Source organism: Pinus tabuliformis, chromosome 9, assembly GCF_031772625.1.
Source record: "Pinus tabuliformis cultivar Carrire ecotype Pingquan chromosome 9, CPIR1, whole genome shotgun sequence".
NCBI lineage: Eukaryota > Viridiplantae > Streptophyta > Pinopsida > Pinales > Pinaceae > Pinus > Pinus tabuliformis.
In genome coordinates, this window is record NC_142307.1 from 1,468,983,825 (window position 1) to 1,469,010,500 (window position 26,676).

The 26,676-nt window shown below is 37.3% G+C and overlaps 1 protein-coding gene and 1 pseudogene across 1 annotated transcript; one reads left to right on the top strand and one right to left on the bottom strand.

Annotated features, from left to right (window-relative positions):
• Positions 1-1,788: 1,788 nt before the first annotated feature.
• On the bottom strand, positions 1,789-25,917 carry LOC149154147 (LOB domain-containing protein 1-like). The gene is made up of 4 exons (XM_089444060.1): positions 25,753-25,917; positions 3,064-3,126; positions 2,781-2,957; positions 1,789-2,161 (listed from the first exon to the last, which is right to left on the bottom strand). The coding sequence occupies exons 1-4, from the start codon at positions 25,915-25,917 to the stop codon at positions 1,829-1,831; spliced, it is 738 nt and encodes a 245-aa protein (XP_089300186.1). The 3' UTR covers positions 1,789-1,828.
• Positions 7,106-26,676, top strand: part of LOC149154148 (sorbitol dehydrogenase pseudogene) — a 38,970-nt pseudogene continuing 19,399 nt past the window's right edge.

Consider the following 26,676-nt stretch of genomic DNA (forward strand, 5'->3'; position numbering starts at 1 on the left):
GAATCCAACTATCAAAGTGAAAAGTCTTCAACCTACTAGTACTCGCATAGATTATTTGCAACATGCCATTACTTTTCATTTTAATGGATTATGGCCTTTGGCAAGTGCGCTTCTAGAATGGGTGCACCAAACCTAGTCACCGAATATTGATCTTTTTTTTTTCAAAGTGTTTGTTTGTAGTACACTTCAAAAATCTTCAAGATCATTAAATGATCTTTTGGGGCTATTCTTAGCGCTTCTTCAAGCAATGATTTCCTATTTTTAACCCTCTTTCTGTGTCAGATCTGGTCACTCTAGTTGGGGTAAGACTCTTCAACACCTTAGCTGATCTGGGTAATTCACTTAGCCATTTCATTAAGGTAGATATAGATAGGCTTGAGAAGGTTATTGTTGCCTTTTCTCGCATATATGGTTAAATAGATCTCACTAAAGAGTTGTTGGAAAAAATCCTCATCAATTGAAACAACATAGTTTATTCACATCCACTAGACTACGAACACACAACTTTCTTGTTGTAGGATTTGTCAACATCTCAATCATCTCTAGACTTCTTGTCCTCCTTCTGAAGTGATCTCTCCCCCCTGAATCCCATGCATAAGGTCCATGCCTAGCAAGATGCAAAATATGAAATGGTTCTATGAATTCATTAGTTGAAAAACAAACCCACATGCAATAACCAAAGACATCTATAGCCAAATCAAGTCCTTAATCCTTAGGTAGCCCCATGTCATCCCTGAGACATCGGGGCCCAACATTTGAAGGGAGATGTAAGAGGCACATCATTGGCCTTCACTATGAAATGAGCAAGCATAAACATTGCTAGAAATTAGATCACTTGGATAGGACCAACATTTGAAGGGAGACGTAAGAGGCACATCATTGGTCTTCACTATGCAATGAGCAGGCATAAACATTGGAAGGAATTAGATCACTTGGATAGTAATAAGGAAACAACAAATATTGTGGAACCACCATAAATGAAATTGTCTCAAAACCTATACATCAAATAGATTAATGTGCAAAAGAAAAGAAGAAAAAACAAATTCTTGATCTAAACATTGAAACCAAAATCTTTATATATATATATATAGTCTTGAACTATATTGATTACATTACGAGAACTTAGATCACTTAGATAGTAATAAGGAAACAACAAATATTGTAGAACCCCATAAATGAAATTGTCTCAAAACCTATACATCAAATGGATTAATGCGAAAGGGAAAAAAAAAAAAACCAAAATCTTAATATATATATATATGGTCTCGAACGTTGATCTAATGAAATGATATAAGTTATTATTTTTATATAAATTTTTTTGTTTTTTTATTTTTAGAAACAAAGAATGATTTTGTTTTGTTTTAATAATCTTACATCTAAATATTACCACCAGAAAGCCCAACTGCGATTGTAGATTCCAATCACTGTAAAGCCCAGCTGCGACGTAATTGGTAATGTGTAAACTTTGTAGATTCAAATCAGTGGAGAGGTTAACCGCATAGTGAAAATCAATGACTGATAGTAAATTGTTAGCATTATGGCCAAGCCTGGCAAAAACTTAAATCTACAATCAAGTTTGGATTTGCAATGAATGGTGAATAAATAGACATTCATCAATAAAACAAGCATATATTATCCTTCTGGTTGGAACAAAATATAGTAGTTTTTTTAATTTAAGATATAACTTTTAACCATTATTTAATTTAAAGATTTTCATATAACTAATTTACTTACTACTCGTTTATTTATCTGATCAGGGATCCATAATCCCACCTCCACACAGCATCACTCAGCGATTCGACTGTTAAAACATACAACCGTCATCACCTCAAAATTTTACCCATAACGGCACTGGATCGTCATTGTCTACAGCACTGGAGTTCACAATCGTGTCTTCAAACTCTTGAAGTGGGGCGCTGTAAAAATTGGGATACGAACCATAGGGCTCATATCCTGTAAGCAGTGTTAAGAGATTGCCATGTTCGGCGATAATGTTAGCGAGCTCTACTTGTGTGGACTCCAGTTGCAATTGCAGCTCTGCTAATTTTCTCTGGAGATCATTGATAACTCCTACACAGCCATGGACAGGATCTCGAATTCTTTCTTCTGCTTCGTACACCATGCTGCTTACAGCATCACCTCTCTTCTCGGCCGGAAGCTCCTATCCAAAATTCACACAATCAACCACTTAATCACATATACTTTTTACATTTAATTTTAAAGCTGGAAGATTGTAAGAGAACAAAAGTAGAAACTGCGAGCACGCTCTCAATGAGTTTACTATTTCTTAGTGTAGAGGTTTTCAGTTACACCAAAAGTTATAGTTGGCTGTAAATTTTTCAAATCCTTAATTAGGATTTTTAGGGTTCTCAAAGAAAAAATTATTAGTGAAGAGATTTGCAGTTACATCATTGTAATTAGGTAAGTAGATCCCAGAGTAAAAATTATAGTAGATCCCCAGAGTGAAAATTATAGATTCTATAGAGATGTCCTGATTCGTCCAATTCTAATATCTCTATTGTGAAAATTAATAATAAAAAAATTTACAGTTACACCAAAACCCTTAAATATTAATAAACTTTCCAAACAAATAACTAAAATCCCCTGAATCAAAATTAGAGATTCAATAGAAATACCATGATTCCTCCCACACTTAGGGATTCCACTAATTTATTTCAAAAGTTGGACCAAGGTGGGAGATTAATTTAACTTTAGGGAATTGATAATAGTCCAAACAATATTTTTGCATTTCAAATATGCAATGTTGTGCCGTAACAAACCTGTAGTAATTTGACGACGCGGCCATGTCCGAACACTCTGTGTACCGATATGAACTTCTGGGGTTCGCTCTGCGGAAAATATGGCGCGAGTACGCATTTATCTGAACATTTTTTTCTCTGGATCCTGCAACCACTGCAAGCAGAGGTCTCTTCCTTCCAACCAGACAGATCGCTCATCTGCACAACAATTGCACACCAAATCAGACTTCTTCTCACACTACATCTCTTAGCTTCGAAATATGATATTATAATATTACGAGTAATTCAGCTTATTATTGCTTGCCTTGCCGCTAATATTTGTTGTCACGGTCCGTGCAGCAGATCTCGAAACCTGTGGATCCTGGACCTGAAAGGAGGAAGGCAAAGACAATGATAAACAGATGAGAAGAAGCGCGCTAAATAGATAGGTCTGTCTGTGGGGATGGAGGTCCTAGACATGACGACGACATTAAATGTATCTTGACCTACCTGACTAGTTTTGAATTTGAATGCATAAACTTTACCTGGATTTAAATTCCAAGGGGATATTTTTGAGTAGGTCCTTGCATTTTGGAGTTTAGGTTTTTGTGGAGTCATACAAGTAAATTTGGTTCAAAAGCTATTAGATATATTTTTGGTATTATAGTTGTAATGATTAAGGTTTATGTTCGATTTTTATGATAAAAGATAAATAAATAGTTTTATAATTTATAATTATTTAGAAAGTCAAATAGTCTTACGGTGCCAACCGTGGTCGGTGTGGCAATCTGAAACTGACCATCCACTGCGCGGAATTGTTATGGAAATTCCATGAGGAGAACAGACAGTGACGTGGCGGCGTTATGAGCTGCATGTTCAATCTCGCTTGCCAGTTGCAACCTGTATTTTCGGAGAAGGCAATTGAAAGGAGGAGATTGGTCGGCAACCGGCCAGCTAGTAGTAATGTACGCTACACTAGGAGTCTTAAATTCGTTGATAGTACATTGAAAACCAAAGGAAAAATCACGTACCCTTTATTGGTATTGATGAGTCTCTCACTTAGTCAATTCAACTTTTGACGTTTTGTATTTTTAGGTTTAAAATTTGTCTAAATGATAAATGGTTTTTTTCGGAGAATTTTTATATCACGTTATTTTTTTTTCTAATAATCGAAAATGTGAATATATATTATATCAAAACATTAGGCTGGGGTCCAGCTAATCTACCAAATATGTATATGGCAAAGTTTTGATACAAAATTTCGATAATGGACCTACCGTCCTTGTGGTTATACCTAGATACCTAAAGTTTCCAATACGTCGTCCATTTATAAATTCTGTTTTGGTTTTTTTATTAGAATATGTTACTTAAATGGTAAGTGTGGATAGATTTTATTGATGTTTTTAGTGTGTTTTTTGGAAGTCTTTTTGTGGATTTTTCTAGCTTAATTTCTTTAAAATTGGGTGGGAATTCATTGAAATCACAAGTTCAATGGATAAACCCTGCACAATAGAAGTGCCCTAAGGGTTTTTTATGGTGTTGAATCCATATATAAAGTCAACAAACTAGTTTAAATAGCACAAATCAAGATTTCACCTCAAATTTTTCCACCGGATTTCCGCAACAAAAACTCCAAAAAATAATCGAACTATAGACAACTCAATTTTATTACTTATTCTTTTTTATAAATATTCTAGGTATACAAAGTCAATGATTTAAATAATTCTAGCTAACCTATATATATGGGGTTGGAAATTTTTATATCCATCAAAATTAAGAATTTAGTATATTTTCTTAACATTATTTTTTAATATTAATAATTTAAAATTAAGAATTTAGTATATTTTCTTAACATTAATTTTTAATATTAATAATTTAAAAGTATTTTTCAAACAATAGTTATATAATTATAAATATTTATTTGGCCTAGAGTACGTTTTAAAATTTTGGCTTGGAGTATTTCTTAAAACTTTAGGTTTGCTAAAAAGAATTTTTTTGGATGTAACCACCCAAGACTTAGAGGCATTAGGAACCACTAACAGGTAATTTTAGGTGGTGTGGTTTTCCTTGAATAACAATGATGAGTCAAATTGCATTCACTAATAGCAACTAGTGATGGATATCCCCTCTACTAGTTTAACAACTAAGTTATAATAGATTTTCCATATATATATATATTCTTATTTTTTCTTTTTCCAAACATTATTTACTCAACCCTAGAATATCTATAATAGTTTATTTTATTAGTTGTGCAATAACGTTCCCCTATGGGAGTGTTAATGTGAGTAATGACGAGACTTGGGGGGTTGTGCCTACCACCCTTAGACGTGATGTGCATTTACAAGGAGGGGATGCAACCACCCCCTTGCATGCATTCACATGCAAAACCCCAAATGGCCTGAACTTATTATAAACCTGTCCAAATGATGTCTTGCAGAGTAGTTAGTGGTGGATTGAGGGGAGGAGGCGAGGCTAGGTCCTTGGCCTCCTTATGGGTGCTTTCTGACCTAGTCGGTGGTGAATGGTGCTTCGTATTCTAGTTTGTGTCTGTTGTAATGAAACAAAGATAGGGCTCTTCGTCTTGCGAGGGTGTTGGTGGCAGAAATGAACTGCCTTTGGTGTTCAGGTCTCTAGTTTGAAGCTTGGAACCTTAGCATGTGGTGGGATGGTGTGGACTTCACTTTCAACCCCCTGCGCTAGAATTCAGGTTGATTCCTCCCATTCCCTGACAATTTTTTTTGACTTATGTGTTTGGGTAAGGTCTTAGGTTGTAGGTTTGATTTCTATATGTTGGGGTCTTTAGATTTAGTCTATTTGTTGGATTCACAAGGTTTTGGCAACAAGTTTTCATCTTTTTCTTAGGAATCTCCTTACATTTGTAATGTTGGTTCTATTGCTAAATTTTGTGATAGATTTAGTGAGCATTGTCTAATGAATTGTAAGGTTTGGGCTAGAAGATTTTTTGGTTTTGGCTTCCTAGGTGTCTAAGAGTTTTCTGCGACCTCGGTTCAATGTAATGTGTGTGTTTGGGCATATATTTAATGGTGTTGGGGAAGGGGACCTTTTAAGAGGTTTCTGTGACTATTATACAACACCCAAGTGATTCCCGCGGGTCTAAGGTCCATGTCACGAGTTTTAGGGATGATTTAGTGGGTTGGAGCTCTATCTCTAACATGGATGTGTCTACTTTCATTTCTTATTTTTTGCATGTAGATGCATTTATAATAGCTGCTCCAGGTGTGCCCACCCAGTTTCAAACATCTCTCTTAGGCAGAAAATGCACTGTAGGCATCAGGGAGGGGGCAACAATCCATAGGGGTAGAAAGGAGCAAGGATTTTTGCTCATGAATTGGTTGTCACACACTTTAATGCATTTCTGCTAGAAATAAGGAAAGAGACACGTAAATTAGAAACTCAAGTTGGGGTGGAGAAATAATCCCACTCTGATTCAAAAATATTAGAGGATATGTCTACTTTTATTCCTAACCTTGGGCACACTAAGGGAAGGAAGAAACAATATATAAACTCTGTCGCCTTACATTGAAAAATGAAAACCATGTTGGGGCTTGTCTTAAAGGAAAAACAAGTGGGGTGGTATAATGTCTTCACCGCCTTAGAAGATATCAATAGAATGTTAAGGAATCAACGCTTTTGCTTGGAAAAAAATTGATGGTCATCTTTCTCAAGTTAAGGGGCATATCCTAGCGAATTTGATAATGAGGATCCACCAGACCCATCAAGTTCGGGCAAAAGGATCCCATGCAAATGTATTTCTCTAAAAATAATTAAAAAGTATTATCTATTAGCTTTCTTTCATTCTATCTACTCAATTTTGCTTCAGCCCAGTGAAAAGGGCTTATGCTTTTATGATGTATTCAAGTCTTAGTTTTTTATATGTCAAATATGGCCTGACACCATGAGGGCTTCACTAACAACGAGATACCATACCATGTGCATCCATATTGGGGCAGAAAAAATGAGGAAAACACAAAATCATATATTGAGCATATAATAGAGGGTAAATGGTTTTTATATATTGTTTATCAATATGTGTATTATAGGGAATTATTTATAACTGGCCAAGCAGAGGGAAAAAAATAGGTATGATGGAGAAATTTGTGGGAGTATGAGAGTGTATGGAGAAATCTCTAGTCCAGAGTAAGTCAAGAGTCTATTTTCAGTCAGCGCTTCTAGATTTTTGCGAAGTCTGGGCCTGAGATGGACTTGAAAAAATACTTATCCCAAATCAATTTAGCTAGATTTTGGAGAAAATTTTCCAAGGTTCTTTTATAAATTTTTGATCAGATATAATCTTTTGTGCCTATCTATCTTGAATTGATCATCTAACCAAAGGAGAAAAAATAGGGAAGGGAGAAATGTTTCAAGGTAATGAAAATGGGGAAGGTGGTAATATGGCTCCATGGCTCACTGAAATAAACACTCTTCATCCAACCCTTTAAACTTTTGCCTCCTGGTAAGTCACTACTTAGTTTTTTCTTGGCTTGTCATTCTATCTCGTGGGAACCTTGGAGAGATTAATTAATTAATGTATATTTAAATGCATGTTGTTGCAGACCCTCATGATGCAAAGGTGTGCATGAAGGATGTGGGTATCTATGGTAGATATTTCCACTATTTGAGGGTATGATGTTTTGTTTATGTATGCTTTTAACATAGTTTAAGAGTTGTCAGATCTATAGGACATCCTCTAATATAAAATTGAATTTATTCATAATTTGATCTAGAATTTTGGGATTTAAGGTCTGGTTGAACACATCACTTATAAGTTTCTTAGTTATGAATGGATAGTCCCCCAATTTTCTGCAAATTGTGAAATGGAATTTCAACCTATAAGATACTCTTTTTTTGTGAATGGATTTCCTACCTCTGTTTATTGATACGTTAAATGTAGTTGTTATATTTGTGCAGTTCATTGCACCCACTGCAAATAAAGGGAATAGTTAGATAACCACAATAAAACTAGTTTTAGGGGGTTTTGATGTGCTTTCCACAAGAAAGGGATAATGTATCTCTTTTTTTCATTTTACACATAATAGTAATATGAAGGTCTTTGTATTAGATATTGAACATTCATCACCAAGGTGTAGGGGAATTGTTTATAGGCCATGTAGATATTAAAGTAGGTTAAAATAAGGATCAATCAATCAATGGATATGTACTATGTATTATTTGGATGATCTAATATGTAGTATATATTTTTGGATGATCTAATATCAATTGAGTAAAAATTATGTTTTCCAACTAATTCCGGCTAGATGCACATTCTACAGTGCAACATGGGGAATTATGTCATCTAATTGCAGCTAGATGCACATTCTACATTCAAGCATGGGGAACTACGTTCACTAATTAAAGTTGTATGCACATTCTACTCCTTTAAGATTGAGATCCTGAAATACCCTATATCATGGTAGATATCTACATCCTATCTATTCAAAAAGTACCTAGCTCTATATGTCTAATAATTAAGGCCACCCCTAAAGTCCTAGGATATATCCCATAGTGTGATAGGACTTCCTAGTGAGTCACATCTATCACTATAGGGTTAGAATCAGATTCACTAGTAGGATATCTAGATCCTCCAATTAGCCCTGATGGGTAGCCTAGTTGGATGAAGCCCCTACCAAGTCATTACCCCTTTGTCATGAGGTGCAAGTTCAGTTATCCTTGGGTATATCAGGGTCAAGGCTTGACATTTTTGTCAACTAGGCGCGAGGCCCCTTCGGGTAGGCTTGCCTGTCTAAGGGTGTTGCGAGGAAAAAAATATCTAGATCCTCCAATTGTAGATTCAAGTAGAGAACAAACAGACCAGTCTACAACCCAGTATGGGGAACTGTGTCACGCTTGAGTGAGTGTAATGTTATGCCCAAGGACATATCATATTACCTAGTATGGGGGAGTTGTGTCAGGAGTGATTGACTGTAACATTGGTTGTCCTAGAAGGTGTATCATATAGCCTAGTAGGAGAAGTTTTCTTTCAAATGGGTTTAACATTATTTGTATCTAGATGCACATTTTAGAGTCCAATATGGGGATGTATTATATGCAGTATAGTATGGGGATGAGTTATAAGTGTAGTCATGAATGAGTGTAACATTGGTGTTATGTTTACTTTTCACATTAAATACATATAGAGAGAGATAGATATGTCTTAACTTCTTAATCCTAGATCTATCAAGTAGCAAAAGTTAATCCCATATTTATCAAGTAGGAGTAGGGATGGAATTATTTTAGGTGTATTTTTTTATAGAACTATTTTTACTTCATCAAAAGGGCTTACATGTCCAAAGATTTGATGCCTCTTCTTGATTAAGATGAAGTTGAAGTTAAGATAGATCTAGATTGGTCATATATCATTTTCAAAGAGAATGATGTATGGAAACCTATTATAAGAGACTCCAAGCCTATTCATGATGGTTGAAGGCAATTGACAAAGGAACTCAATGGCTATTACGTGCATGTTCCTTCTACAGTGTGACGTTCTCTTTACCAACTTCTAACTTCCTCGTGTGCTAGCTGGAAAGGTAGACCTTGTTTAGGAATTTGTGATTTTATGGATAATAATCCGTTGTGGTAGTTTTAATTCTTTTACTTAGGGTAGTTATATGTTTAAGTTTAAGGGTGTTTAGCTCATGGAAGTTTCTTTAGCAATCGACAATTTTACTTAAAAAACTAGCTTTCTTGGTTTTGGTTTCAAACATTATGGTGTGTAGAATTTATCGTAAAACAACCAATGGTGATTGGTCATGAGTATGCTAGAATGATTGAGGAGGTCGGAAATGAAGTGAGACACTTGGCTCCTGGTGATCATGTAGATTTGGAGCATGTAATATTGTGCTGGTGATGTGAGAAATGTAAGTAAGGTTCCTACAATATGTGTCCCAACGTGAAGTTCTTTGTAGCACCTCTCGTGCATGGTTCCTTGGCCAATCGCATTTGTATTTCCATCCCCTTTTTCTTACATAAGAGTAACAACAGGAAACAAAGGAGTTTTTTTTATATGTACCTTTATATGAACCCAATATAATGGATGTCTTTATACCATCTGGATTCTAGAGTTTTCTTGTATGTGTTCAAACATTCTCTCATGATATATTTGGAAAGATGGACATGCGTGATTTGGAAAATCATTTGCGATTTAACAAGTCATTAATATTCTTGATTTGTATATCCTATGTATTGTTATCAATCTTTCATTATTGAATGTTTATATACCATAGTCCAAGTTCACACTATCAAATGCACTTGGTAGCTTGGTTGTAATGTTTCTATAGAATGTTAAATAAGTAATATATAGATGGTTCATCTCATCAAGCAAATCCATCTGTGCAGGTTATTTTTCATTCTCTAGTTGTTGATAGAAACATTATATCGTTGGTGGAAAACTGTGTACTTGACATGGGAAAATGTGACTTAAGCTACGATTTTTGACATCGAGAACATATGCTCAAAAATATTTTAGAACCTTATTTATTTGGTGTTTGTTTGGATGAAGGAAATCATGCCCCACAAATTTTGAAAGAAGGAGAACACATTGTATTACTTGATTTACCTAGGCCTAAGGGTATTGAATTAGAAAAGTCTCAAGGTAGTTCTATAAAGCATGATGTTGGTGAAACATCTCTTCCATAGCATGAGATTCATGCAAACTTGTTCCCTGCACTTACAAAAACATCCTTCTTTTGCCCAAGCTGGCTACATTATTGCATCTAGGAAGCAATGCTTGGATTTTCTTGCCTGGTTCCCTTTCTCACATTGTCCAAGATACAAATCCAAGTTATATACCTTTTCCATAACTAGGTAGTCTGTGCCAATTTCACATCCATTAGACTGATGAGGTTAGGAAACCTACTGTATTAAAAGGCAAGGATAAGGAAAATGATCAAGATAGTTTCACTAATATAAATGATAATACATATTTTCATTTTGATGGTTCCTTTAGTGAAGAAAGTGTTATCACCTAGATTGACCTCAGGCTGAAGGGAGGCAATCCTAGTGTAACCACAAACCAAGCTTAGCCATGTAGTTATCCCTACGAGGCTAGGAGAGGTCTCTCTCCGTAAGGATCTCAGTCAAGATGACAAGATCAGGTAAAGGATTTTAGGTTAGGTATAGTAGCACGAAATTTTGATTGGATTTTGAAGGAGTTTTTCCAGATCAGGAGGAGCTAGGTAGTTTAGGTTTGGGAAATTAGGTTAGAAATGCAGGGTGTTCTATGGGGCAAGGTAGGCAGAGGCTTTAACACTCTTGGGCTTGATGGGGTGAGATTTTTAAGACTGGTGAGAAGCTAATAAGGGCATGTGACAACTATGGATCCTTCTTGGACTACAGAAAACATGAAATGATGAATGGTTTCCCAAGGCAGAGCACTGATACAATGGATTCTACCTATCAAATTTGAAAACATTCAACTAGAAGCAATGAAATGTTATATGGAATACATAAAACATATAAAAATATAATCACAGAAGAATAAACTGTACTAGAACTCCATACTACAGGGATCCCATAAAAATAGCTGCAAATCTTATTAATTTCCTACCAAACTGCTTACAAAAGGTGTACAATCAATGTCTGAGCATCTAGCTGAGTCCAACCCTTTACAATGAGAAAGAAGAAGAAGATATAGACATGATTTCAATATCCTCCCATCCTCAAGGGTCGAATCCCTAAGATGAGGAGCTAATCTAACTAATACTGAACAAGAAATAGGAATATAGGCATCATCAACAACTTGCCTCTAAAAGTGAAAAACTGATTCATTTGAGCTCAAACTAACTTCTATAGAAATGAATCTACCCTCTATCACTATTTATCTATCATAATTACATGCCAAGTAATCATTTACAATACCAAATCATCCACCATGAGATATAATCCATGATTACAGTCAAAAAACTGGAAAAATATAAACCCTGAGCAAAACTGTCAAAAGCGCAGCGCTACTGGCCAAAAGCACATCACTAATTTTAGGTCCCTTTTGGAGGCCTTCCCAGAATCCAAATTGAGCCCATAATAGCTCATTGGAAAGGTATTCAAGTCTACTTTCCAAAACACCTAGAGTTTCTGAACTTGATGCTCATTTGACCCATCAAAACTTGATTCTCCCAAGACTACTTCTGTGTGTCCAAACAGTGGCAGAAAGGTCACTTTTAAGGTGTTTTTTGACCTTTTGGTGGGCCAGTTCTTCCCCAAAAAAATTGAAACGTGCTAGGGTGCATGTCCTCATCACTTTGAATCCAAAAATGTAAACCATTTCTTCAATGGGTGCCCCTAGGAAAAGCGCAGCGCTAGTGGCGCTGCGCTTATAGGCAGTTTTCCTATGTATTGAAATCCAAAATTTGCAAATGACAAAATATGCTCAAAAATTCCCAAAAATTGGTGAGAAGAACCATAATCATGTGCTCTAATTAGCCAAGGAAGCTTCAGCTAGCATCCTAAGTCTATCCTCCTCTTTCTTTCCTTTCAAGGCTCACATTAGCCTAGTTTTCATTCTCTTGACCCTCATATTGTAAATATTGTTTCGAGTCCTATAATGATAGGCCATGTGTCTGATCATCTAATTATCATTTTTGGCCTTTTGTAGCAGCTTCTCAAGGTGTAGGTTGACTTTTTAAAGCCAAGTCTCCCTATCATCTTCAATCTCCTGCTCAATAGGAGTCAAAGTGACTTGTGCTTCTTTGCCACTTTGTCATTCCAACTTGAGCATTTATAGCTCCACGAGGACTTGTTTGTCACTCAATTGTTTGTTTTCTTGATCCAAGTATGCAATGGCGTATTTGGCCGTCTCCAAATTGTTTGCCAAAGCTTGCACTTGAGCTTCTCTTTCCCGTATGATGATGTCTTTGATGGTTTCTTCGTCCTGAGCCTCTAAGTCAATGATTTGAACCCCATGACGATCCTCATGCTGAGTCAAGTCAAAGTCCCTTTCCTCCTCATCATCAAGACTCTGCTCTGGCATCTTTTCCTTGCCTTTGTGTAGCTGCTGCACCTGTACCTATTGTGTCGATGAAGAAGGCAAGGCCCCTTCCACATCCTGTGGAGAAAACACTTGCCTATGAGCTGATGAAGAAGGCAAGGCCCCTTCCACATCCCATGGAGAAAACACTTGCCTATCTACTGCAAATAATCTCCTAGTGCCCCTCTGATATGTCATGTAGATGGGCACCTTAGTAGTTCTTGTCTCCTTGGCTTCCTCATCTGTTTTCACTGGGCTAGAAGGTCCTCCTATTTCTTGAGGCACTGGTGAAGGAATTTGAGGACCTCTGAAGATCTCATGAGAAATAAAGGTCTCCCAAGGGATGTTAAGGAGACTGAGATGATGAAGCACAATGACCTTGATCAGAGAGTAATGATAAAGGTTGCTCATCTGCTGAGGGTAAGCATTCCTTTAGACAATAAAAGCCATCTTGTTGACACTCTTCAACAAGTAGTAAGGGAGGTTTAACATCCTCACCCTAGTAAAATGCATGAGGAGCCTGATGTGATAAGTGTATAGCCTGGAGAACCTGCCCTCACAAGTGAAATACTTCATGATGATTTTCATCATGGGGACATACTTGTTCTCAAGAAACCTAAAAGGAAATAGTCTCTTCACCTGATTTTTATACTGGGGTTTAATATAAGGTTCATAATAGAACTCATCTAGATCTTGGCGCTTGAACCAGTTCTCCCCTACATTAGGAATCCTAGTGGCATCTGAAATAATTGATCTGGATTGGATCCTAAACAATATCTAAGTTTTCATGACTTTCTCAAATTATGCCAAAAGATTCAAGTCTTAGAAAAATCAAGCTATCAAAAGGAATCCTCATGACAGTTGCAATTGTGTCCAGAGTGGAGCAATGAGGACCCTCGGTCGAGCGCGCAGACCATTGGCCCATGGTAATGTGCGCTGGCACAAACTGGCAAAATCGGAGGTTAGTTTGAGAAACAGAGTTATATTATGATACGCGATTAGTGCTAAGCTCTAATCGCGTATCGTAGGGTGTCCCCCTCAGTGAAGGAAATCCCCAAAGCACTCGGACCAGAAATCTCTATGAAATGCAGAAAAGTAATGCATTCGGTTCCATAGTGCGGGATTCCACAAATCAGTAGGATATCGGAAGGCCTTGAGGTAGTAAGCAGCTTTGACTGAGTCTCGCCCGATGCCACACATTGAGCGACATGCGTCCGGTGGATGAGAGAGAAAACTGCCCACATCGGACGGGTAAATGTCATGGAACTTGCCCACCCGATATGCACGATGACCGTAGGATCTAGGGGGCCCAAATCAACAGTGGAGGTGCATCTCGATAAATGACCAGATTTGACAAGGTTGTAGAGCAAGATTACAGGGGATTTGAAGTCCAACATGGAAGATGAGTTGGCAAATGAATCGTATTTCACGGGCGATCTTGAACCAAACAGAATTAATGGCCATTCAAATATGATTCAAGGAATTTGACACCCAGTTTGTTAGGAAATAGGTGGCCACCTCCCTGCGAAGCATTACACAGTGATGATGATGCAAACCAAGGAATTCGAATGAATAGGGGAAGGGAAACCAGAATGATGAGAAGAGGAAACGAACTGATAGAAAGCAGACTAGCTTTAAAGCCATGAACTGACAAAGAAAGCTTGAGAGGGAGAAGTTAGTTAGCCGCAGAAAGCTAAGAGCAGAGAAAAAAGAGTAGAAGTCGAGCTGACTTGAAGGCAACATCCAGCCAGACAGAGCTAGAGAGAGAGCCAGAGAGTCTATGCACTCCAGAGAAAGCTTGAGAGGTTCAAGCGAGCTCCTCGGCTTAGGCTTGTCATGTATGAGTTTCAAATTTGGCTCATACTAATGTGACCAGTAGAGGTCAAGTACCAGTAAGGAGAGTCTGTGTACTCAAATCCTACTAATTCATATATGTTGAGTGAGACTCAAATGGAGCTCACTGTTGTAAAGAAACTCTACTTTGAAAACATAATAGAAAAGCCACTACTAAAAACTGGACTAGGAGATGTAGCCCAGGAGTATTGGGTGAACTTCTTATTAAACTTGTTGTATTACATGTTTCTCTGTTATGTTTTCTCTAACTACCTCAGTGTCTACGTATTTTGCAATCTTATCGATCCATTACATAAAGTAACATAGGCACATCCATGCACGAGTCTGTAATACCTTTAAATTCTTTGTCTTGGATAAATTCCATATCAAGTGGTATCAGAGCTCAAGTTTACTAAGTTAGACAAGCTTGTGCTAGATTTTGTTATTGAATGCTAACTAGATCAAAGCTTAAACTAGGAGAAGGAGAGTTGATTGAAACTAACCCTGAAATTGGAAGAGTCTATCCTAAGAGGAAAATGTCAGAAGAAACTCCCTTGGAATCAGACCCTCAGTTCATGGATAGTTTCATGACCATGAGAGCCATGGTAGAGGAAATGTTTAGAGAATTTAAGAAAGGTAGAGAGGAAGATTCATCAAAATCCAAACAAGATAAAGGTGCAAAAGAATCCTTCCTCCATGAATACTCTAAAGGAAAGGGGAAAGAAGAAAAACTTCCCACACCTCCTAGTAGCCCTAAAAACAAAAAGAAAACATCTTTGATTAAATTAGATGTTAAATCTGATTTACCAATAAATGATGGAGAGTTGAATGCAGAGAAGCTGGATAATTGCATTAGACAGATTGATGTTTATTGTAGAGTGCAGAATATCGATTAAGACAGTAGCAAGATTCAGCTGGCTAGCCTATGCCTTGGAGGCACTGCCTTTGTATGGTGGGAAGGCGGGACACAAGCTGACTTGAATAAGCATGGTAAAATTCTTTCTGTCTGGAGTGAATTTGTTTCTGTAATTAAAAAATAGTTCTATCCATTAGCTTATATGCAGCAAGCCATGGTGAGTTGGCAAATTCTTCGACAATTAAAAGGGAAAAGTGTACAAAGTTACACTCAAGAATTTAGGAAAAGAGCTTTGATTCTAGGAATTTCTTTAGACTCACCTGAAACTCTGCTAAAGTATATAGGTGGTCTACACAGCTACTTAAGGCACACAATTCTCATGTTTAATCCCACTAGCATAGATGAGGTATCTATTCAAGCTACACATCTAGAGGCTAGAGGAAAGAATGTGAACCTAGAAGTTGGGGGATCATCAAAACCCATTGCAAGTAAGAATAAGGAGAAAAGAAAATAGAAATGGAAAGAGAGGAAGACAAATACTATACGGAAGGCCAAATATTCATGCACTCACTGTAAGAAGGATGGGCATGATGATGAACACTGCTAGATTTTGCATTCGAAGCTGAAACCCAAGAAGTTCGAGGGCAAGAAGAAGAAGACTATTGTAGTTATTCAAAAAGATTTGGGGTCAGACTTAGGAGATGAAACAAAAATTTTAGCCACAAGTATAAAAGGTAAAATTTTTGAAGCATCTACTAGTACTTCTGCATAATCTACTGATAATGAATAAAATGAGAGGAAAAGGCATGAGTTGTTTCACATTAGAGTTGTTTACACGAATCAAAAGATTGATACTTTGTTTGATAGTGGCTCACAAGTAAATTTAAAAACTATGAATCAATTGTAAAGAAGTTGCGACTACCAACCACACCTCACAAAAAGCCATATCCATTAGGTTGGTTAGGTGATAAAGCAGAACTACAAGTGACTAGACAATGTAAACTTAGGTTTTCTTTTGGGTCATCATTTGTAGATGAGGTTGAGTTAGATATAGTTCCTTTGGATATATGTGGAATTGTTTTAGGAAGTCTTTACTTGTATGATAGGAAAGCTATTTTCTATAGAGCTGAAAAAAAGTATCAACACGTTAAATATGGAATCGAATATATTGTAAGAGCTCATAAACTCAAGAATAATTATACTCTCATAAACTCAGGGCAGATGAAAAGAATTGTAAATTCATGCAAACAATTTTTACTGATGGTTGTAAAGGAAAAGAAACCTGATAAAACCAATGTGTTTGAGGGTTGTAATGCTAAACAGGAAGTTGATTTAGAAAAAGTTGTTTCAAAATATGATATAATATTTCAAGAACCTAAAGGTCTGCGATGCAAAAAGGAAATAGTACATGATATTAATTTGTAACAGGATGCTCCATTGCCTAACATCAGAATGTACAAGTTGTCTACTTTAGAGAATGCAGAAATCAAGAAGCAGGTACAGGAGCTGCTCGAGAAAGGGTTCATAAGACCTAGCACATCGCCTTGTGGGTCTCCAATTGTCTTAGTGAGAAAGAAAGATGGCTCATGGAGAATGTGCATTGATTACCAAGCATTGAATAAGATAACGATAAAAAATCATTATCCCCTTCCTCGCATAGATGATCTATTAGATCAGTTGAAAGAAGTTGTTTATTTTTCCAAGTTGGACTTGCATAGTGGATATCATCAGGTTAGAGTTGCAGAGCAAGATGCACGGAAGACTGCTTTCAAAACAAAGCAGGGATTATATGAGTGGTTGGTTATGCCTTTTGGCTTAACTAATGCTCCTACTACTTTCATGAGAGTAATGAATGATGTACTCAGACCTTTTCTTGATGATTTTGTCATTGTATATTTGGATGACATTCTTATATTTAGTAAAACATGGGAAGAACATTTAAAGCATGTTAAGTAGACTCTAGATGTTTTGAGGAAAGATAATCTTTATGTTAAGCTCTCAAAATGTGAATTTGGAAAAACATCTTTGAATTATTTGGGTCATATTGTAGGGGGTGGTGAATTGAAGATAAATTCCTCTAAGGTTGCAGTCATTGTAAACTGGCCTAAACCCAAATCTGCTACCTAGAAGCTTCTTAGGAGCAGCACAATATTGGGGAAAGTTTATTTCTAACTTTTCCTTAATTGTAGCTCCCTTACATGCTTTAACGGGATTGAACAAGGTGTTTCAGTGGGGAGGCAAGCAACAAAAAGCCTTCGATACCTTGAAGAAAAAGATTAGTACAACACCAATACTAGCACTGCCCAATCTTCAAAGACCATTTGAGACTGAAATGGATGCCAGTGACTATGCCATGGGAGCAGTGTTGATGTAGCACGGTAAACCCATATGTTATCATTCTGAGACATTTAATTATGCAGTAGTTGATTATCCCACATATGATAAAGAATTGTATGCATTAGTACAGAGTGTGAAAAAGTGGAAACATTACCTAATCAGAAAAGAGACAGTTATACATATTGATCATCAACCACTTCAATATTTACACTCACAAACTAAGTTGCAACACTCAAGACACTATAGGTGGATGGGTTTTCTATAACAGTTTCATCTTGTCATTAGATATAAAAAGGGCATACACAATAAAGTTGTAGATATGTTGTCCAAACCGATCATAAGTGCATCCACTATGCTTAAGCATAATTCAGTATTGCATGAAAGCTACATTGAACAGTATGCTCAAGATATAGATTTTAAAGATGTATATGCAACTTTAAGTCATGGAAAACAAGTAGAAGAATTGGATTATCATGTTAAAGACCAACTCTTGTATCATTTGGGAAAATTATGCATTCCTCAAATAGAAAGAGTAAAGATAATTCGAGAAGCACATACTTCTCTAATATCAGGTCACTTTGGTGTAAGTAAAATAGTTGCACAGCTGCAAAATTTTTTGTTATTGACCAAAAATGAATGAGATAGTTTCTAGATATGTAAGAGGGTGTACCATGTGTGCTAAAAGCAAGCCCAACAATAGAAAACTAGGCTTGTACACTCCACTACCAGTCCCTTCTCATTCTTGGGAAAGTGTTTCCATGGAATTTGTTGGAGGACTACCTAAATCTAGAAAAGTTCATGAGTATTTATATGTTGTTGTGGATAGGTTCAGCAAAATGTGTATTTTAATACCTTGTAAGAAACAGATTACAACTGAACAAACTGTAAAGGTGTTCTTTCAGCATGTATGGGTTCATTTTGGATTACCCACTTCCATTATATCTGATCAAGATACCCGATTTGTTGGGAAATTTTGGTCAAGTCTGTGGGAATTAATGGACACCAGACTGAAAAAGAGTACAAATTTTCATCCGCAAACAGATGGCCAAATAGAAGTGGTCAATAGTACAGTCATCCAGTTGCTCAGAGGCTACTATAACAAGCATCCCAGGCTTTGGGATGAACATTTATGTAATGTACAACATGCTTACAACTGAGCTAAGAATTCTCCTACACAAAGATCTCCTTTTGAGACCTGTTTTGGTTTCACACCAAGGTCTCCCTTGGATTTTGTCTATGGTAAAGACATAACAGTTGATGGACACAGTGATGTGGAAAAGGCAACCAAGTTCATCGAACAAATCCAAGAGATTCACCGGGCAGTACAGGAACAACTGGAAAAGAGCCAAGCCAAGTACAAGGAAAGGCATGACAAGCATCGAATGGAGCATAGTTTCCAAGTTGGTGATCAAGTCTGGCTGTATATCAGCAAAGACAGAATGCAAGGTGAAGGTAAGAAGCTGAAGCCAATACGTTATGGACGTTTCAAGATACTTGAGAAAATTGGTGAGAATGATTTTCGCCTTGATTTACCAGCTTACATGCACATCTACTCAGTTGTTAATGCAGATAGCTTGAGACTATTTGAGCCTTCATTAATTGAAGATCCTGAAGAGCAGAGTCAATTTCCTTCTATTGATGATCTGTTGCTTGAATATCTTAATGCATTGCAGGAAGATACAGTTCTGGACAAGAAGGTGAGAACTACGCGCAGAAGGGATGTTGAGTACCTAAGAATTGGACTCAAAGGTTCAAAGCCAAGCAGTGCGAAATGGTTAGAAATTGGGCAAGCGAGGAATCAATAACCTAACTTGATCGATGCTTAAAAATAAACTTTTGGTGGTCCAAAAGATTTTCTAGTGGGAAGGCCGTGATTCGAATTGGATCCTAAACACTCTCTAAGTTTTTATGACTGTCTCAAATTATGCCAAAAGATTCAAGTCTCAGAAAAATCAAGCTATCAGAAGGAATCATCATGATAGTTGCAGTTGTGGCTAGAGAGGAGCAACGAGGACCCTCGGTCTAGTGTGCAGACCATTGGCCTATGGTAATGCGTGCTGGCACAAACTGGAAAAATCGGAGGCTAGTTCAAGAAATGGAGGTAGATTCTAATAAGTGATTAGCTAAGCGTTAATCGCGTATCGCACGACATCCCCCTCAGTGAAGGAAAGCCCCGAAGCACCCGGACCCGAAATCTCTATGAAATGTGGAAAAGTAATGCATTCGGTTTCGCAGCACAAGATTCCACAAACCGGTAGGATATCAGAAGGCCTCGAGGCGGTAAGCAGTTTTGATTGAGTCCCGCCTGATACCACACATCGAACAACACACATTTGGCAGATGAGAGAGAAAACCGCCCGCATCAGACAGGTAAATATCATGCAACTTTCCCAACCGATATGCATGATGACCATAGGATCTAGGGGGCCCAGATCAATGGCGGAGGTGTGTCCCGATAAATGACCGGATTTGACAAGGTTGTAGAGCAAGATTACAGGGGATTTGAAGTCTGACGTGGACGATGAGTTGGCAAACGATTTGTATTTCATGGGCGATCTTGAACTAAATGGAATTAACGACCATTCAAATATGATTCAAGTAATCTGATACCCAGTTCGTTAGGAAACGGGTGGCCACCTCCCTACGAAGCATTGCACAGTGATGATGATGCAAACCAAGGGATTTCGAACAGATAGGGGAAGGAAAACCAGAATGCCGAGAAGTGGAAAGGAACCGATAGAAAGTAGACTAGCTTTAAAGCCATGAACTGACACAGAAAGCTTGAGAGGGAGGAGTTAGTTAGCCATAGAAAGCTAAGAGCAAAGAATAGAGAGTAGAAGCCAAGCTGACCTGAAGGTAGCATCGAGCCAGACAGATCCAGAGAGAGAGCCATAGATTCTGTGCACTCTAGAGAAATCTTGAGAGGTTCAAGTGAGCTCCTCGGCTTAGGCCTGTCATGTATGAGTTTCATATTGGGCTCGTACTACTGTGACCAGTAGAGGTCAAGTACCAGTAAGGAGAGTCTGTGTACTCAAATCCTACTAATTCATATCTGTTGAGTGAGATGCAAATTGAGCTCACTGTTGTAAAGGAACTCTGCTTTGAAAACATAATAGAAAGGCCACCACTGAAAGTTGGACTAGGAGACATAGCCCAGGAGTATTGGGTGAACTCATTATTAAACTTGTTGTATTACATGTTGTCATGTTATGTTTCCTCTAACTACCTTAGTGTATACGTATTTTGCAATCTTACCAATCCATTGCATAAAGTAACATAGGCACATCCATGCACATGAGTCTATAATACCTTTAAATTCTTTGTCCTAGATAAATTCTAGATCAATAATGGAAGATGAAATGGTGAAATTTACCCGAGCAAGAGTCACCCTATTGTCCTGAAGGTGTGCTACAAAAATTCTAGTGAGCTCCGTGTGATATTGAACTCTCTCAACCTGTTCACAGAATTCATCGCAACAAAGGTATCTGAAGCATGTGATAGCTAACTCAGAGACCTGCAATTCCCTAAGGTTTGATGGCTCTTCTCTGATGATCTTGCCTCCCTTGTGTGGTTTTCTCAGTTGCATGGCTCTATCAGCTGAAGTGTCATTGATTGTGTTCTCCTCCTAATAGTGTTGGTCTTCCAGGTCCATGTTTGCAAGTTTGAGGTGTATGGAAATGAGGAATGAGGGGATAGAAGATGAGCTTGTGGCTAGGAAATGAATGGAGGAGTAGGAAATGAGAGGGAGGGTTTTGTTTGCTTGAGATTTTCTTTTGGGAAAAAGGACAAAGGGGAATGTGAATGATATGGAATAATGGTAAAGGGGAAAAGGGATAGGGTGATAGTGAAATGGGGATAGGGGAATTTTAGGATTGTAGGGCTGGGTGCTAGGATGAATAGTAGGGATTTAGGGTTTAAGAATCATTAGGGAGATTTTAGGGTTTGGGATTAAACATGGAAAATGATGCTTATAACTTAGATTTGCAAATCAAAAACAAGGTGAGGGATATCTACTTACTTGTGATGATGGAGAGCAAGAGAAATTTTGAAGTTTGCTTGAGGGTTTGGAGGTTTTTGGGCTCTCCTGCTAAAAGCACAGTGCTAGGACCAAAGCACATCACCTATGTTAATTTGCACTAGGAAAATTGGGCAAAAGCGTAGCGCCAGGAGAAAAGCACAGCGCCTATTTGCAAAAGCGCAACGCTAGTCTGCTTCAGCCAAAAGCGCAACACCACTCTGCCAAAAGTGCAGCGCCGAGATTTCTTCACTCTAACTCACTCAAGCTTGTTTTCTTTTCTCACCTTTTCACTCCTTGCTTGGCAAATGAAGATAGTGAATTTGAAAATGAAATGTGAGGGCTTAAATAGGAGTGGATTTTAATTTTTCACTTGAAAAACCCACTTTTCTAAAGTTTCTTGTTCTTCTTTAAAACTCTATTTTAATGCCTTTTTCTTCTTTGTGTCTTTGCAGGTGGATAAATGCTCAATTTGACTTGATTTTTGTAGTGTTCTTTGTCTTGCAGCAAGGAGAAATGCTTTGGTGCAGCTGAGATCAATTATTACATATAGGGACTTAAAATTACATATGAAATACAAATAAACTTAAAATACTCAGTTTTTTTAGGTGAAAATTACATTAGGTTAAAAGATCATATCTCACTAGCTATGACTTACAAACCATCATGCTTGATTTATCAATCATCCTAATACCCTTGCTGACCTTTATTTACACTTTAAAATCAAAATTTTGACCTTGGTGGTGAAACCCTAAGACTTAATGAAATCATGCCCTATGACCTAATGAAATGATGACTACATATTGATCATAAAACCATAACTGAAGACAACCTGAAGAAGGATCAACAAGTATACTCTATGAGGGAAAAAATTATATTTTCTGAAGAGAGGACAACTATCAGTGGATTGGTATGTCATGACCTAATGGAATGATGCAAAATTTTTAGTATGGGACCCCTAAAATGAAAATGCAAAGAGAGAATTTTGATCCCTGATGGAAGTATGCAGATACTGACACTAAGATTGGCCTTATTGGGCATGGCAGCTCCTTGGAGGTGTCAAGAACATCATAGACCAAGTGTCTCATCCATTGGGTAATACAGTCAAAACTAAAAAAGAAAATGAAAAATGACTCAATACAACTGAACACTGACTCTCAACCAAATTGACTCAAAACTTGACTATAAACCAAATTGACTCAACTTGACATTAATCATTCAAACTTTATAGCCTTCACTTTGGGCCCCAAGCTTAAATGATAGTTTTCTTGAAAACTTGCTAGGAAAATCAAATTGGTATATATAATGGAGGTGTAGTAACTTCAGAAAACAACCTCAAAAGTAATAATGCTTCAAGAGCCTACCATTTATTGGCCCTCCTGAACAATCCTGACCATCCATTTCCTTCAACAAAAAGGCATTTTGTCCTCGATAGGCTGAGATTTTGTACGGTCCCTTCCATAGTTTTTTAGGCTTACCATGCTTTCATTTCTCCTCATTTCGAGTATCCCACCACAACACTACATCCTCCAGCTGAAACTTTTCTTCTTTGGTTTTGCGGTCATAGATCTTCTTTATCTTTTCTTGCAACTGGAAAGTATTTTGAGAAACCTATTCTCTTGTTTTCTGAAGGTGAATCATTTTATTAATTCTTCGCTAAATATCATCCTCTTCGCTGCTAGCTTCCTGTAGTAGTCTCATGACTGGGACTGCAAGTGACATAGGAAATATTGTATCAGTACCATAAACTAACTCAAAAGGTGACATACTTATGGATTTATTGCTGCTCACTTTGTTGGCCCACAAGGCATTAACAAGCTTTCGATGCCAATTCTTCTTATTTGCCTCCAACATTTTCTTGATTATATTCACCAAGGACTTATTTGACGACTCGGCCAATCCATTACCCTGCGGGTAGTATGTTGTGGAATGACCTAATGTAATATTATACTTGTTGCAAAACTCCACCATTTTCTTGGACTTAAATGCTGCTGCATTATCTTTTATAATCTTGTGAGGGAAACTAAAATGAGATAGGATATTATATTCTAAAAATTGGATAATTACCATATCCATGGCCTGCCTTGTCGGAATGGCTTCAATCCACTTGGTGAAGTAATTGGTCACTGTCAAGATCCATCGGTGTTGTGCTGATGATATAGGATGGATTTCCCCTATGAAATCAAGTCCCCACTGTTGGAAAGGTGCATTTACTTCAATTGGTTTCAAAGGAAGAGGAAGCAACTTCATTTTTCCTTGAAAAACTTGGCATTCATGGCAACTCATCACTATCTTATACAAATCTGAAAATAAAGTCGGCCAATAATATCCTGCTCTCAACACTTTGTTAGCTGTTGTTTTCCAAAACAAATGACCACCACAATCACCTTTATGAAAATTGTGCATCACCTGCTGAGCTTCGTCTTCAACCAAACAATTAAGAAGAACCCCTCCTGGATCTTTCCAATAGAGAGCACTGTTTAAATTCATAATTTTGATGATTTGAGTTTTAGTGATCTACCTTTGCTGCTTGACATTCCAGGAGGTGGTGAAAGATGCTGAAGAACATAAACTATATCAGAATACCACGATGATTGGAGAAACATTTCTAAAACTTGAATGAGCGAGTCACCATCCTCATCCTCTGACATTGCTGCTATGATACTTATGTCTAGAGCATGTAGATTTGATTCTGCCATCAATTTTGCTAAGAATTGTCCCTTGATCAATTTAGTGGGTTTAATCTCCAGTTCATATTCCAACATTACTGCTATCCACTTACCTCTTCTTCCCTCTGGATTAGTTTGGATCAAAACATCTTTTACCACTGCATTAGGAAAATATGCTATGGTATGTGAATGTAGAATGTACACTCTGAAATCCTTCAATGCTTTATGAGAGCCAACGCTTGTTTTTCAGTGATATTATACCATAAGGTAGCATCTCAAATAGTCCTACTAAAAAGAGAAATGGGTTGCTCAATCCGATCTCTCTTTTGCATCAATACCGCAACCATGGTATGCTTGGATGCAAATGAAAATATAATGAAATCTTGAGTGTGATCAAGACTAATCAAGACTAGGGCTGTGGTCAAAGAAAACTTTACAAAATTGAATGACTTCATGGCATCCTCATTCCATTTCACAGTGTTGTCCTTTTTCAACATATTAGTCATTTCACTTAAATGTTCCGCCAAATTGGGTATAAATCTGCGTAAGAAATTCATCTTACCATTGAAAGCCTAAATCTCCTTTTTGTTGCACGGAAAGTCTATATGTTGAATTGCCTCCACCCTTAAAGGATCAATGCAGATACCATCTTTAAAAATGATATGACCAAGGAGCTTACCCTCATCCATGCCAAAAAGACTCTTCTTGGGGTTGACAGAAATCCTGAACCTTCTACATCTCTAAAAGACAATCCTTAAGTGGTGCAAGTGTTCATCATCAAAACTAGAAGATACCTTCAAATAATCTAAATAAACAACCAAGAAAACATCCTTCTCATTAGCGAAAGTGATGTCCATCGTTCGCTGAAAATTGGCTCCATCATTCTTCAATCCGAATGGCATTTTGGCATACTGAAAAGTTCCCCAAGGTGTTGTGAAGACAGTTTTGTCTTGGTCTTTTTCATGCACCAAGATCTGATTATAGCTTGAGTAACCATCGAGTAGTGACATCTGTGATGCTCCAACTACTTTTTGCAGAATATGGTCCATCTTTGGAGGTCGATAGTTATCCTTTAAGGATACTTTGTTGAGGTTTCAGAAATCTATGCACAACCTTATTTCTCTAGTCTTCTTTCGTAATGGGACCAAATTCGAAATCTAATCAGAAAACCTGATTGGAACAATGATGCCAGCTTTGAACAATTTGTTCACCTCTTTCTTGATGGATGGCAGCAGCTTTGGATTCATCCTTCTCAACTTCTGTTTGAAGGGCTTTTGATCCGGCGTGATAGGAATAGTATGCTGAATTATATCCTTGTAATACACCTTCAAATCTGAATAAGCCCACATAAACACATCAGAAAATTCAGAAAGTAATCTAACATATTGGGCCTTTACCTCAGGAAACAATGCATTTGATAAATTTACAATCTTGGGCTTGTCAGCTGTTTCAAGATTGACATCTTCAACTCCTTTGTCGGTAGGGACCATGCTCAGCTTTATTAGAACATCATCTTGATCAAAAAGCTCCTCTAAAGGTATGAGACCTCTAGGAATAATGTTATCCTTCAGCTGTAATACCTCAATCTGATTCACCTCAATCTCTTGTTCATCGGTATCACAATCATCAACAATGGAAGCATTCTTGAATTTTCCTTCATTCTGCAAAAATGCATTGATTTCATTATCATCCCAAAAAAGTTGTTGTTACCTTAAATTATCCAAAACAACAAGCTAGTGTTTGACATGAATTTCAAACTTGTTGCTGGAGTTCATTGGGATCTTCAAATTTCTTGCCGCAATAGCGAGTGAATCTACATTAATGTTTTGAGTGCGGGGTATTGCTGTCAAGGTATATTCAGGAAACATTCTCAAAATATCTAGAACTGCATTTCTATAGGCTCTCATCCACGGATGCTTTGCTTGTTACTCTCCCTTTACCTGTTTGATCACCAACTCTGAATCACCATAGACAAAAATCCTTTTTGCATTCAGTTTCTTCAAATTTTAAGACTTGTAATCAAAGCTTCATACTCTGCTTCATTGTTAGAGCAATCAAAATCCAACTTGTAAGAACATACTCTAATAGTACTCGGGACTTCTAGAAAGTAGGGCTGTGAATGCAAATACCAATACCAGCACTGTCCTTACCCACAGTGCTATCAAAGTCCATGCTCCAAAGGCCGGCTTCATCTTCTAAATGCTAAAATTCTATTTCTTTCTCTAACTTACCTTGGTTGATCACTTCAT

Coding starts and splice junctions, on each gene's coding strand:
- LOC149154147 (XM_089444060.1), bottom strand. CDS start 25,917: ATGGTCCCTACCGACAAAGGAGTTGAAGATGTCAATCTTGAAACAGCT. Junction 2,958..3,063: donor CAACAAATATTAGCGGCAAG/GCAAGCAATAAT, acceptor ATTGTTGTGCAG/ATGAGCGATCTGTCTGGTTG. Junction 2,162..2,780: donor GCGTCGTCAAATTACTACAG/GTTTGTTACGGC, acceptor AATTTTGGATAG/GAGCTTCCGGCCGAGAAGAG.